This window comes from Lichenostomus cassidix, chromosome 4 (assembly GCF_008360975.1).
Source record: "Lichenostomus cassidix isolate B80296 chromosome 4, HeHo_3.0, whole genome shotgun sequence".
Taxonomy (NCBI): Eukaryota; Metazoa; Chordata; class Aves; order Passeriformes; family Meliphagidae; genus Lichenostomus; species Lichenostomus cassidix.
Genome location: NC_139484.1, coordinates 9,553,056 through 9,568,536, shown reverse-complemented (window position 1 = coordinate 9,568,536; position 15,481 = coordinate 9,553,056). Strand labels below are relative to the sequence as shown.

General features: G+C 40.0%; 1 protein-coding gene across 9 annotated transcripts in view; it reads right to left on the bottom strand.

Annotated features, from left to right (window-relative positions):
• AFG2A (AAA ATPase AFG2A) overlaps positions 1-15,481 on the bottom strand; it is a 161,651-nt gene that overhangs the window by 105,583 nt on the left and 40,587 nt on the right. For all 9 annotated transcript variants that reach the window (XR_014851556.1, XR_014851557.1, XM_085057831.1 and 6 more), the window contains one exon: positions 7,127-7,253. Coding sequence is in view for 7 of the 9 variants with exons in the window: in XM_085057831.1 (XP_084913957.1) it covers positions 7,127-7,253 (127 nt within the window). In the remaining 2 variants the exon portion in view is untranslated. The remainder of the gene's footprint in view (positions 1-7,126; positions 7,254-15,481) is intronic.

Here is a 15,481-nt window from a genome sequence, read left to right as displayed (position 1 = left end):
TGCTTCCACAAAGAGGAAAGCTGGGCAGGATATCAAGTGCAAAGCAAGCCCTAAATGTGTCTGTGGCTACAGCCCAAGTACCATAACTGCAGCCCTTCCGTGAGCTTCTGTAGCTCTCAGTACTACACTTACATCCCCCTTCCAGTGTCATTCCCATAAATATTTAAAACCCGAGGCTGTTTGGAATATCTCTCCTTTAACTGTTATCACAACTCTAATGAAGCTAATTAAATATAACTAAGACTCATGCCATCCAGCATGCTGCCTTGCTGCACTTTGCTTCTCTCCCACAAAGCCCAGTTATTCCCAATAACAAGTCACCATGGTCCTGGCAGCTCCTGAGGATGCTCCCCTGGGAACAGAGGCAAGCCACACATCTCTGGGGAGATGCTCAGCTGTACCCATCCCCTGCATGACCCAAACACTGACACAAAGTGGGAAGAGTGAACTGAAAGGATTTAAAAGGAAGAGGTTACCATCACATACACTGTCTTCAAGTAATTAATTCAAGTAGGAAGCGAGAACCCAGACCTTTATAAGCACATACACAAGTTTTAGCAAATAAAAGTTGCTGTACAGATACATTACACTTAGACATAAAATTAGTGTTACTTCTCTAGATAAAGTCATTTGCTTTGTCACTAAACCTACATGAAGAACAAACTTGACCTAACCCAACACTGAGGATTTTACACCCAGCCTACATGTACTGCTTATATGTACCTCATTTTTAGAAACATTATTCATTTTAACCACATATGTTCCCATGTTATCTTAGAAATACAGTGTTAAAAAAAAACAACCCAGCACACACAAAAGCAACAAAACAAAAAACAACCCCAAACCTACACCTGGTATCACAGTTACTGACTCAGTGAACCAGGACGACATTTACACAACACACATGAATCTGAGAGCCTTTCCAAGTCCCCACTTTGTCCAGAGGCTTGCTAGCACCCTGTGTACCTTAGGAGACAGGAAGGAGGTCTGAGTAAGAACAAACTTTGGCCCTTGGCCTTTACCTTTCCACCTCTGTACTTTTCGAAATGAAAGAAATCCACATTGATACCTTCAAGTACATTTTCTGGCATGCACTGCACAGAAGTTTATAAAAGTATTAGTGATGCTAAAACACATGACTGAGCCGATGCAAGGAATGCTTTCCACTACAAAGAACAAGAGAAGGTATATTGACTTGTCTGTTCTATTTGAAGTAAAACTTTTATATTTTTACACACATTGTTTGCATGTATGTTTTCATAGACAAAATAAAGCCAACTTGTCCTGGCCCTATAGTATATCTGCTCAAGGAGAAAATATGCAGCCCAGCAAGTTTTCCCTCCAACCTTTCTTTTCAGGCAAGTAATAAATCTTGAGTGAAAAAGTCACTGTGCTCTTCAGCTGTCACCACTAAGATTTTGTTTTTTAAAACCATAGCAGCCTTAAGGCTGATTTACTACTCAGCCCTCCACACTCTGACAATCGAACAGTTGGAAACAAAAATCACTTTTGCACACCTGGAAACATTTTATTTGCTGTGCTCATGAGAAAACAAAACTTTCATCTCTGAGGAAAGAGGCGGGGGGAAGAGAAGGGAAGGGAGACAGGCAGATTCAGGTAAATCTTAAAACCTTTTTCTTCACTTAAAGAGATACGAATATGTATATATGAACCCCAAACCCACCTCTGCATACTAAGAGTGGTCAAGCTCTTTAGGTACTATGAATTCATTATGCAATCCAGCCTCAAAGTCTGGAGGTCTCAGCCCCTTAAAAATCTCAGCCAGCAAACAGCACTGCTCATCAACTGTGTCTATTCAGCCATTTCAGTCTGGCAGGTGAAAAGAACATGTGAAAACTTTTAAATAATTTCATTTTACTCTTTTTCTTAAATTTTTTTTAAATAAACTTAGTAAGCTTCTAATCACCCTAAAGTGTAAAGGTCTGATATTAATAAAGTTGAACCTCTGAGAAACTTTCCAGAGCACCTCTTTGCCCCAGTCAGAGCTGCAGGTTTAAGAAAATTAAGAGGAAAAACTCAAACACATACCAGAGAAAACCAATTGATGGAAAATGTGATGGTGCCAAAATTGCTACAGTATTTTAGAATATCAGGTCCTCTTTTCAATGTCATGTAGTTTGATATAATTTTTCCCTAAAGCTTAATTTTCTGAAAATTTATTATATGCTCCAGAACAATCTTGTCTTCAAAAGAAATCCCACATCTTCTGTTATTTCAAAGAGCCATACTTGCACCTGGGCAAGATGATGTAAGTGCTCTAGGTGCTAGCTGACTGAAAAGGAGACCCACAAAATCTCTCTCTGTTTTTAATCCCAGGGCTTTACAAGAGTATGAGGAGTGTCCTTTGACAAGCAGAGAGGAATTTCAGCATTTAAAGTACAAAAATAATAATTAATGGTTCAGCAGTGTCATTCCCATACTTTCATTCCTTTTCTGAAATACTGCATCACAATAATACAATACGTAGGAAAATGTTTCTGCACCATTTCCTTCTAAATGGTCTTAGATCCCCTGTCCTCCAAATTTGGATGAAATCTGCACTGCTGAGAAATGACAGCCAGAGACTTATCCCCCTTTCCTTACTCTGCTCATTCCCTATCACTGCAAGACACATGATGGATTATGTGGCTTCTAACTCTACAGTCCTATAGTACATTGGGGAAACTGAAATCCTACCAAGCCAAAGCTGTAACACAGGAATAATCTTTAGTGAGATGCATCTGGCCAAAATAGAAATCACAAATAGGCAAATATGCAAATAGGAGAATATATTACGTGGTACTGAGGTAAGATTGTGCCACTGCATCTGACTGCATCACCTACTTTGTAATAGCACATATCCATTTCCAGACAGTAATGAGTAAGTGTGCAAGATTCTTTCCTATTCCTTTCAACTGTAAAACTGCAAACTTAAATATTTGAATTTCTTCCACAAGCCTTCAGAAAGACTGAACTTTGATGTTTTTAAAGAGGAAAGATGATTCACTTTTGCTGCAGGCAAGAAATTATAATTTCTTTACTGATTCTGCCAAATGGTTCTATCACACATTTTTTATTTTCATCAAAACATGCCACTTTAAATTAAGATTGTCCCATAACTACATAGTAATCAACATTTGAGGGGCAGATCAATTTGATAAACCTCTGCTTGATTTCTCTGCCCAGAAGACTCCTTCAAATCCAATTGAACTATAGGGGAAGGGAGTTTGATTCCCTTTCCTCATGCTTGGCAGTTGTTAGGAAGAATATCACCTGCAGTTCTGTTTTATTTTGTTCATGCAGCCAGAACAGACAACTTAGTGTTATCCACATGACTCAAACTAAATAAGCTGAATTCAAACCCAGTGGTTAACAGAGTGAAGTCAACAAAGCTTACGTAAGGAGCAGAAAAACCTGCAGGTGATGGAAGAGGAAAAAAGTAAGGAGGAACACTAGGGAGCAGGAAGTTTTTAAAAAGCAAAATAAACATGCAAAATGCAGCAGAAAAAATCCCCTGCACTGGCACAACATGCAAAATACATGTTTATATAGCAACAAGCAGGATGCTTGGAAATGGGGAGCCAAGCACTGCCCTCCTGTGCTAACACAGCATTTGTAAAGGTTCAGCTCTTCAGTGTTCTGGTACCAGGACAGTTTCTAGTTTAAACCACACTGAATGCAGACAAAATCCAGACCATCATCAATCTTGAGACAATGGGCAATGCTGACAGCACAGCTTCCCATTAATCTTCATTTGTCCTATCACATCCTGTCATTCTTATGCAAATGGCATATTTGAGAATACCTCTTTTCTGCACCCCAAGATAAGGAGAAGTGAAGCTGTCAGGAGCACCAGGATGTCAGCCTGTACCACAGGCCATCCCTTCACTCAGCGCCTGTGTTTTACATCACAGCTAATGTGTTTGACATTCAAATTTGACCCAGCAGGAGGTAAAACCATCCGATCCTACAGCAACGTGCATCTTGCTTCCTGTGCTAAAACGTTCACTGAGGTCCCTGGGGATCTGACAGTCTCCCTTTTTCCCCAGTGTACCCTTGCTAATGGAGTTTGAAAGCTGCTTAAGAGGGGAAAAAGAAGATATCTGCATGGGTAGGTAATGATAGCAATTCACCCTTCTCACACCAGAAGTAAGTCCAGTACTAAAAGACCAGTACTAACAGGAAAACAGGTTCCACTGAGAAAAGAAAAAACAGGACACACAGATCCTGATGAGTTGGTCTAGGTTTTCTTCCATGGAAATCTGTCAGACCACACCTGAAAACTTGTTCACATGTATGTCTGGATAGAATGTTTCATTTGAAGCTGAGCAATTTGTACACAGGGTTCAAAATATTTTATGTGGGGATGAGTGATCTCTCATTAGGACAACTGATGCATAGGAAAATACAAACAGGCTTTGAATCATAAGCAGCTCCATAAAGTTACTGCTATGTATTTTAGGCATGAAAAATCACTCCTGAGTGGGTAAGTCACCAAAACCAAAAGGCAGTTTTTCCAGTTATTGCTCATCAATTCTGCTTACAGAATGAAGAATAAAAGGAAAGATTTTACTATTATTACTGACTCAGAGTGTTTTGTTTCTGTATCACTTTCAAAGAATGTTCAGAACATCTTGTTCCAGAATATTTCCCTTCCAACAGAAATCACTTTCTGTACCATACATGGCTGAAAACAGTACGTGCTGGGTTTGTATTCTTAGAAAAAATAAACTATTCCAAAGTCTCTCCAGCATCATGTGAATGAGATGCAAAGTAGCTGAGACAAAAATGAGACACAAATTTAGGTTGCAGTAATATTTTGATACAATCATGCCAGATTAGAGAAATACTTTATTAATAGACATCTGTGTGACAAGTCAAAACAAGTTCGCCATTACACAAAACTTTTTATAAAGTCTGACTCAAATCTATTCACTATCCGAAAGCAACATACTTGAGTGTTTGCGAGGATAATGATAGGCTCTGGGGAATACCCTTACATTTGATATGCCCACATGCTGTTTGCAAATTACAAAGATTAATCATCACATAATTGTCAGTTAAGCAGGAGCCACATAAATTAAGATGCTGGATGGATCGTTATCAATTTTGCAGGCATATAAACCTTAGAAAATACATATTGCTCAAGCATTTCTTGCTTTGAAAAGTTAGACAATAGTCACAAAAAAGTATACCAGACATTTTCCCAGTCGTTGGAACTAGAGAACACGGACTGCCTTGCACTTTTACACCATATTTAAAGTTCATGCAATAAAAAAATTACTGTATAGTCATCATATATACCTATGAAAACAGGACACTCACTTATTGTCATGCATAACTGATTATTTCTATATAAAATATTAATTTAACAGAACCTTACCTTCTCAAAGGGATCACCAACCACAGAGTAAACTAAAAGCCCCCACTGAAAGATTTCCCATTAGTGAAGCACAAATGCTTTCTGCTGTCAGTCTTCTTTCGTCCAGGGAAGGGAAAAAGTACAACTCATACACTGAAAACATTGCATGGACCCAGGAGGAGATGGTGGACTGGTACAGCCTGCCTGGTCTGGATGACAAAACTGTGCTGTTCAATCTTAAAAGTTCACCACTCCCATAAAATTCTTATGTACAGAAGGCATTAAATTTTTATGCAACATATCAAAATTAAAACTTTCGGTCCCAGGCTAAAAGAGGCTGGGTTTGCATCAGTGATGTAGGTACAGTATATATTAACTTTGGTTCTACTCAAAAGTTCTCTGTACTGTAGGGTGGCACCCCTAACACATGGTACTTCTGTTCCAATATCACCAGTATTTCAAATAAAACCTAAAATATGAGAAAGCAGCATCCACTGTGTGCCCAGGAGAAATCAGAAAAAGGGAGAATGACAGAGAACTGAATTCCCAGGTGGTGATGGTGACAACACAGTACAACGTTGAACTGACTCAGAAGGAAACTTCCATTCACCAGAGTGTTTTCAAATTCAGCTTACTCTGACCCCAAAGAACAGCCACCAAAGAAAACCAAAATCAATTTGACAGAAGTGAAATCTTTAAAGTTTCAATTTTGCATAAGCACACTTTTCACTGCTGAGTTTTGTTATCTTTTACTGAAAACTCTTCACTAGCTCTGCTTTGCCATGGCAGGCTCACAGATAAATGTACAAGTAAGCCTTAGCCAGGTCTCCATCAGCTGTGTGGTTTCCTTCAGTTCAAAAGGGAAGAGGCTGTGTTCTGGAGCCAAAAAACAAGTTTTTTCTCTAGACTTCATGTGCATACAAACCATACCTTAAACCTAATGTTTCATATGTATTTTATGCCTGAATGCTTCAAGACAAACAACTTAAAATATGAGAATTATTTAAGAAACTTAAGAAACCCTAAAAAGATCATGAAAACTAAATTCATTAACTTGTCATCAACTTCATTAATGTTGTGAAGGCAAAAAGCTGTGGAATAAAGAACCTTACCAACACTACAAAACATATTTTAAAGGAAATCACTTCAGACTCATCCGTTTACTGCATTTAGCTGTGAGAAGACACAGCAGTGGTAGACAATTTCAAGGTGGATTTTCTAGAGGGCTGCTGGGTTGGCTTTGTGCTTGGAGGTTTTCTGCAGTAAGTGTTACAACCCTCCAGATTTAGCAAACTTGAGCTATTCTCATCACGTCAGCAGAGCTGCCGCAGGATCTGAGGAGAAATTGCCCTGTTTACAGTTGGAAACTGAATTGCTGAGACATTTAATCCTTGAAAGGAAGGAACTAATGAAACCAACAAACTCCAGTATAAACAAACATAACAGAAGCAAAAACCACAGGAGCAGTTTGACAGAAGCATTGCTGCACAAGTTCAATGAGCTTGATTTAAGGAAAATTTCTTCTAGGAAACAGATATTTAAGGCTATCATAAAACCTTTTTTTTTTTCTGTTAAAAGTTCTGTAGAGGGGGAAAATAAAGTGAAGGATATAAACCATTCCCCTGCCTTGTCTTAATTTTCAGACTTCTACTCTTTATCATTAAATTGATCAGACAACAGTTTGGAGAGTAAAAGAGGATGGAATTATACCAAAATCTGGTCTTTTCAAGAGGAGCAGGATATAAACAGCACATCTAGTTGTACCTTGTCTATCATGTCCGGTCTGTTTGTCGCTGCCAAAATTGTCACATCCTTCAGCTGTTCTATCCCATCCATTTCCGTGAGCAACTGAGCCAAGACACGGTCTGCTACATTTCCAGCACCTGAAGAGCTGATTTACAGAAAGAAAAAAAGTCACACCATTGGCTTTCCCTTCCTAGGAATTGAAGAAAAGATACACTATTCTTTCCAATTCATAGGGATACACATTTTTGCATTAATTCTTAGCAATATTTATTTTCACCTCCAATCTCTGGAACAGTATCAGTGATATGAAGTGAGAAAAACCTAATCAGAGAATTTGAGTTCCACAGGTATTCTTGGTATTCAGCAAAGCAACTGAGATTTGGGGTTTTTTTTACTTATTGCCCTGCTGTGGAGGTTGTAAAGAACTTAACAGTGTGGATATCTGGAATAAACACTTTTAAGAAAACTGAATGTCTCGGATTGATGTTATGATAATCCTTTATCCCCTGTCGTTGGCTTATATGCTCAAGAAAAATGTGTGGTCCTGTCGCTTTAACTACATTCAGCCGCAGAGAGAAACGCGGGTTGTTTTGAAAACTTTTTCCCCAAGCTTCGCTTCGGGGGAGGATTCTTGGCTCGGCAGAGACTGCGCGCTGGACGGCGGTGGGAGTGAGCTCTGTTCCGGTTCTTTTTTTCTTTTTCTTCTCATTTTTTTTTCCCTCGTTTGGACTCCTTTTCTTCAATCTGCTTTGTCACCCGGAGACCCAGGAGGGCCAGAGGACAGCAGAGCTCTCCAGGGAGCTCCACCCGGCCCCGGAGGGGGGGCGAGGAGGGGAGGGGCTGCGTCTGAGGAAAAGGACTTTTTTATCAGGTTGAATAACTCCTTTTCACCTTGGTTTTCCCCTTCCCCTGTGCCTTGCAGGGCACTCTGCGTGGTTTTGTTAAATAAATAGTTTTTTCTTCACTTCCATCTAAGAGGTTCTGTTGTGGGTGGGGGAGGCGGTGTCGGGGCCCTTCGCTCTCAGAGGAGAGAAAGTTTTATCATTAACCCGGGACAGAAGTTGCATGACTTCTTTTCTAGTCGGACAAGCTTTCATTTTTAGCACCATCCAAGTGAGAGTTTACACCGCTGCTTAGGCAGTTATGTGTTTTGCAGAGTTGCTCTATGTTTTTATGTGTACTGTCCATCACATAAGAATAAATTGAGTGTTGACCAACTCCCTCATAATTGCGTTGCCAGTCCTTTAACTCAGCTCATTTTCCAGATACCAGGGAAAAAATCCAACAGGGAAAAAACTGAAAACTCTAGTTTTGAAATCACCAATATGTGAAAAACCTAAGCAGACAAGGCATAAAGTATTCCCTCTGCAAAGGGGCAAGGGAAACTGAAACAGGCTAGGGACAGCAGCTGGAGACTGCACCAAAAATGTGAGTTTTACCCTCCTTTGCCAGAAACTGGGAATCCTGCTCTTGGCACAAGCTAAAACCTCACTGCTTCCAACACAACCTTCCCCTGTGGATGGCAGACACACACCTCCATCATCTTCCACCAAAGTGACTGCTTTTCCAGGGCTATTCCCTGCTCTGGTGCACAAGGGACAGTTTTGCTTCTCTACCCTTAAATAGGCTCTTTTCAATACAATTTAAAAAATTAACCTCTCCGGTTCTTCCAGACCACTATAAACTTCACATTAAGAAGCAAAAAGAAAGCAAGGCCAAATCTATAAAGGATTAAGATAATATTTTAATCTCAAAGTTTTTAAAAGTCCTTTTCCAAAAGTTCTCTTATATTTTTACACAGATATACAGGTACCTCCACACACACACAGAAGTCCAGTATGATCATCCTGATGCTTTCATTTTCCAAAAGTAAAAATATTAAATATATTAAAATGTAAGTGCTGCAATTATTTCCATCAGACAGAGAATGCACAAATGCAGTTGTACAGTTACTATATACATATATTGCTGCAGCACTGCCCCCACCACCAGCCTGCCTGTGACCACAGTAATGTCCCAAAGCCACAGCAACAGTAGTGGCTCCATCACTGTTGTACAGCTCTCCTCCAAATAAATTCCTTAACTTTCCTATCTTACAACTGGTTCTGCAATTTTCCAGTGCAAAACAGTTAACTTATCACATCCAGTCTGGAAAACACCTTTAAGGAGCTATAGTAAATGTTGGCTAAGAGAATGTTTAGGTTTCTAAGAAATATTAGAGAAGGGACTTGGGTTACCTGGTCGTCAGTTTTTGGGGTTTCTGCAGCCACACTGGAAATTCCCAAGTGATAACTAAGCATTTCTAACATACTCACAGGTCACAGTCCCACTCACTTATGGAGCGCTGAGTGTGATAAAACACTTCAGGTGTTGGACATGGATAGCAAATGCTTTTGGAAGGACACACAGCTTAGAGGAAATTAAAATCAACTTTGTAACATTAGCTAGTCTCAGTAGGGATCCAGGCCTCCCATCTTGCATGAGTTTCACATTTACTCCATTTTCTACCCAATAGATTGAGCACAAGAAAATGCTAAGTGAAGATAAAAAAATAATTGTAAGACTGGGACGAAAATGTTAATGTTTTATAAGATGATCTGAAGCTAGAAGACTTTGGAGGAGATGCTAAACTTTTCTTTGTTTCCTTAAAAAAAAAATTTAAAAAATTAGTTTTGGAGAGAGGTGGCTAGAGAACAGATACTACATCTTTCCCCAACATAAACAGTTCTCTTACAAGCTTAAGACTGCAAAAAAAGAAACCCCACAACACATTAAATAAGTGTTTATTCTAAAGAAAATCCCCACCGGGGAATGCTCATTGCAAAGACTTTCATGCAATTAGGGCATCATCAGAAAACTGCAGTTAGGCAATCACTGATGGTATAATGCAGCTCAAACAATGAGCAGGGCTTCTAGGATATTATTAGGGCCTTTATTATGATCTTTTAAAAGTGAAGGAAATAATTTTAAGTCTGTGCATGCAAAAAAATCAATAATAATACCAGTATCAAGTAAAGAGCTGTCTGGGTCCTAAGACAGCACAGATTTCTAATGTCAGTGCTTTCATTTATATAGCTCACTAAGCTGCCACACGATGCTCCCATTTTTAGCACAGAGTCTACAATAAATTAGCTTTTGGCTTAACAGGACACCCTATAAAAACCCCAGGCAGGCACAGGGAGAGATCTCTTTCCCAGCTGCTGGGAGCTGCCTCAGAGCCACACGGTGCTCTCCGAGGGTGACACGCACGGATGTGATTTTCCATTTTCCCATGGTTTCCCAGCAAGGGTTTCAAATTAACGCAGGCAACGTTCGTTAAGGCTGCCCAGAGTTTTGACGCAAACAGCAGCCAGAGAAACAAATCATTATTAACCCTCCAGTCCCATGGAGGCACTGCCAAAACCAAGTTCCAGCCAAGGGGCTGCCTTGGCCCCCAGCTCCTCCACCTGACCTCCACACATTGATGTCATCACCACAACTGCCTGGAAATTGTCCTCCAAAGGCACGTCCTGGTACAAACTAATTTCCTGTCAACACACTGCCTGCAGATTCAGGCAGCCAGAGCTAAGCCCCTCACATAATCCACACAGGGCCATGTGTGCACGGGTGTGTGCACACAGGAGCCCTGCCCCAACCAGAAATACCTTCAAATAAAAAATGTGTGAGCAAAGAGGAGCCTGCCTGAGAATTTCAAGCTTGTGCTGCCCTAATGAAATACATCAGGCTATGTGTTAGTTTAATTTTTTGCCAACCCCTCTTTATTGACAATCCTCAATGAAGTTTTTAAAGGCAGAGAAGGTCATTGTATCTGTTAGAGCCAGATATCCTCCTCTATGTGATATTCCAGCTAATCCTGCAAGCGTCCCACCAGTCTCAGACCAAGCATAAGTGCCTTCCTGCCCAGGCACTTGGCTTGGCCATCAGAGAAGACTCCTGAAGCCTGCTAGGTAGCCCTATCCACAGATTAAGGCAGACTATTCACTGTGAATATGAAAGTGTATTGGTATTTTGGTCTTTTACTTTGGCTAAAAAGGCATTCTCAACACACATTTTGGCAGAATAAACCCTGCATTCTACAGCTTACCAAAGACTCACAATTAATGTGAATTAATCCTGTCTTTGTCTGATGGACCTTAGAGATCATGAGCACTGGCTCCAAAATTAATATAGCAGGAGAGGGCTCTCCACAGCTTTTATTTCTATCTCCTCGGGCCTTATCCAAGCCAGCTGGATTCATGTATCAGTGGGCACTGAAATTTCCCACTGGACACCTTAAACCACTCTCATACTTCTTCCAGGGGATATAAAAGCAACCACAGCCCAAACCTATCACTGCACCAAGGAGTACATATAGTTCAGTAGCTTATATAGATCTTCAAGCCAAGAAGATTTTGTTTCCAGACATAACCAGATGTATGAAATCACATTTAAATCTGTTACCCTTCCTGCTATAGGCATTTTTTGACAGCGACTTCTTGTTTTGTACATTTTTACTTATTTAATTTCCTTTCTTCCCCCCCACCTTTTTTCTAACAGATTTTTTAATATTTGAAAACTAAAAACAGTCTGAGAATGCAGTCACTGCAGTTTCTCACCCCACAATGAAATTTGGTAAGCATCACCACTGCGAGCTAAAGCAAACATACATTTGCATCATCTGACCATCATGAACACTTCTGAAAAAATACTCATTTCACTGGCTTTCCAACACCAGATGTCATTTTCACTGCAAAATGTATTTAAGTCTCCATCGCCACTTAAATCTTGTGAAGAAAACCAGTGACTCTCCATCCCACCATTGACTTCAATGGCACTCAAGCATGTCTGAACACCTTGGCTCCAGAATCACACTGCTAAATTGTAGACGTGGAAATGCAGGAATCTTCACACAATAACATTTTGAGAGCTGTTAAAATCACAGCAACTGTGAAGCTGCAAAAGCAGCAGGGATGACCCCTCTCCTGCACAGCTGACCCTACCTCAGGTGGAGCTGTGAGGTCAAAGAGGCAGACCTCAGGAGAAGTATCCAGGATAAATTACTGCAGACAGATTAATCCCCACATAGCTGAAATCTGTAATGCAGGTTTTGTGAGAAGGGATTCCAGCCTACCTCCTCTTCCAAAACATCCCATAACGCAAGATTTACATATGGATAAAAACTGCCTTCATTATTCTTCCCCGCCCCCAACAAAAGAATAGCAATCATAATAAAAAATTATAGGTTTTAAAAATACTTGTGGATGTGGTATCATCTCAAATAACCCTTTCACTGAAACCTCTGGAAATAATTTCATATCAAAACAAATGTAAAACTCATTGACATGACAAAATGCTCTGTATCAAAAAAATTTAAACAGGTTGAAATAGACCTTCCTGGCAAGACTCTCCACCTCTCCATGAACTACTGAGGTGAAAGGTTCCTGAAATACAGGAGCCTCCTGCCAGCAGACTCCCACGCGAGAGCTGCCTCGCTTGCACAGCCTGAAGGATTTTTATTGAGTCTGACATTTCTGTCAGGGCTTTGCAGGGGGAACCTGTCAGCAAGGAGCACCTGCCAAGCCCAGCTTTTCAGTCCGGCTGCCACGATCGTAATTAACTGTCACACTCTTATTGCCCTCCCTCACAAACTCAGGTGAAACACAGCTTCAGCAGGTTAAGGTTTTCCACAGCATTTGAAAAAGAAAAAATTAAAATAATCTACTCCAATAGCATTACCAGAACAACAATAAGTACAGGATAGTCCCAGATATGAAATTTGTTCAAAAATTCTATTGCTGGGGCATTTTGTCCAGCAGAATGAACACTGCCATGCCAGTTAGAAAAAGCAGGCTTGTCCAATATTAAAACACTGGTCCAAATTTACTTCTGTGAATGTTGTATCATGTGAATGGTACAAATTCAATGACCAGTTTTCAGACCACTACACATACTACAGGCTTGATGTTATTAAAAAGCCTAAGAAAGATATACAGCATACAAATATTTTATATTATCACTTATATAGTTTCACTAATAATTTAAAAGAACAGAACAAAACCTAAAAACAAACCCCAAAACACACTAGCACACAAGCCCCTTCAGCACTCAGACAAGAAACATTCCCCGTGGCAAGGAATTTTCCTGCCTGTGTGATCAGAAAAAGTCTGCAAGAAGATGATCCTAGACACTTCCCCCCATCAGCACCCTACAATTAGATGCTGCTGGATTCTCTACACACCTGTATCACCTATTACCCGCTACATTGTTTTGCATCGTCCCTGTTTTCTCAAGCGCAAAATTCAAGTACCATGGAAGGAAAATATCCAGAGGAAACCTAGGCAAAGTCTGGGAAATGCAACCTGGGTAAAACATTTATCCTCATGGTCACCTCCATGCCAAAATAGTGTTTTCCCAACCGTCGATTTGCTGATTAAATGCCATTTATGTAATTTGGTTTTCAATGCATTAGAAGAGCACAGAAAAATAAAAGAACTCCAAGTACTCCTTTAATGACTTCCAGCTTGTAAGCAAGAACTCCTAAAATGATGATGAGCTTTTTTGAAAACAGGAAAGAATAGTCAGCTGTCAGCAGGTGACTTTGAGACAAATGGCCTGTAGAAAGCGGCAGACACATCCTAGTTATCCTTCACGGTTGTGTAAGCAGCCTCCTCCACATGCCTAAATTTCTCATTATTGCAGCTTCCAAAAGTTAATGAAGTCGGCCCAGAAAAATGAAACAGTGAAAGGAGAGAAAAGGAGGAAAGGAGCCAGTGTGAGACAGGTTTGGAATCAACAGGCTTTCTTCCAGAAGGCTTTCCCCCAAGCACATCTCCAAATCCTTGAGCACCTAGGTGGTGATCCATCACCCATTTCTATCTGCTTGCAGCTAATTCCAGGTGCAGATCCATGAAAGATGGACATTAAACCACACTGCCAGCTGACCCTGGCACTGTCTGGCTGATACAGGAAGGATGCTAATGTCATGAGTTCTCCTATTCTGCTAACACTGATGTTGCCTTAAAAAAAAAAAAGCAGTAAAACAAAGTCAAAAAACAACCCCAAACCAAGCCCACACCTGAAGCAGAGTAAATTTCCCACTTCCTTTCATTCTGTTTTTCTCAGCATTTTTCCTCTCTGCATTCCTGGAAGTTAATCAAGTTTAAACCTGTAATCAATCATTTCTACCAGAGAAGCAAGCATAGTTTAAGTTGGAAGTATTATAGACCTAGAAGTAACTAACTAGACTGGATTTCATTTCATTACAACAGTATTTATGTATAATAGGCTCACTGTTTATAAATTTTAGTTACAATTATGTTCCTCCTGCATATCATTAAAATGATGACTACAAGAAAAGGGTTTATGGATCCAGTCCTGCTTTCACTGAAGCAAACAAAAGTCTCTATTGACTTAAAATATCCAAATTATAATGCAAGCTGGGAAATTACAAATTACTGGGGTTTGTAAACAGAAAGGAAGAAACACAGATTCAAAACCATATTGTGATAAAGGATTCTTGCTAGCCAAAAGCACTAAGAAGTCCAGTTTAAATTTAAAGAGACTGCAGACATTTATTGTATATACACACACAAACTACGGGTAATGCTATTTGTTAAAATTGCTCTTCCAAAACCAATTACAAGCTTTAGGGTACATTAAAATTGTTTCAAAACTTTCCTCTTCCACCACTTCTTGCTATGCCTGAAATAAAAACCTGGCCCTAGACATGGAGCTTTTTCTCCTGACAATATTTGTTTGGACACTAAATTCCAAAACTTTAAAGAATTTATACAGCAGTCACAAAAGTTCTCAATGCCTCAGTTCTCCATCATGTGCAAACACAGCTCAGATATCACAGGGAATCAGCTGATGTTCCCCAATTCAGGGACAACACCAGCGCCAACACAGGCCAGAAACACAAAGTTCTTTGTCTGAGCTGAACAAGAATTGGGTCCCTCACAAAAATCATGGCAGAGGGAAACTCCATTTCTTCCAGGTATACTTTGTTCACATTCTTCTACCTTTGCATGAGAAATATTGGGGTGACAGTAACTTCTCCAGCTTCACTACTGCTAATTTACCCTGTGCAAGGTGGATTTCTGCCAAGAACCTCTACCCTACCCAATGTCACTTTGCCGTATCCCTGCAGGGTTCACTCTGTGGGTTTTATTACTGGATGCAATACGCTGACCTCCTTCATGACAAAGGCTGCCCACTGCACCAGGGAATTGGCACAGGTACTAAAATAGAATGATAAGTTCAAGTGTAGAGCATAAATAAACATGTGCTAAAATATTCCAGAAAGATACCTTAGTTTAAAAAGTGAAGATTTATCACCATCCATGTTCAAGGCACAAGGTGGCACATTACAGAAGAGAAGCTGCTGTTCCTTAC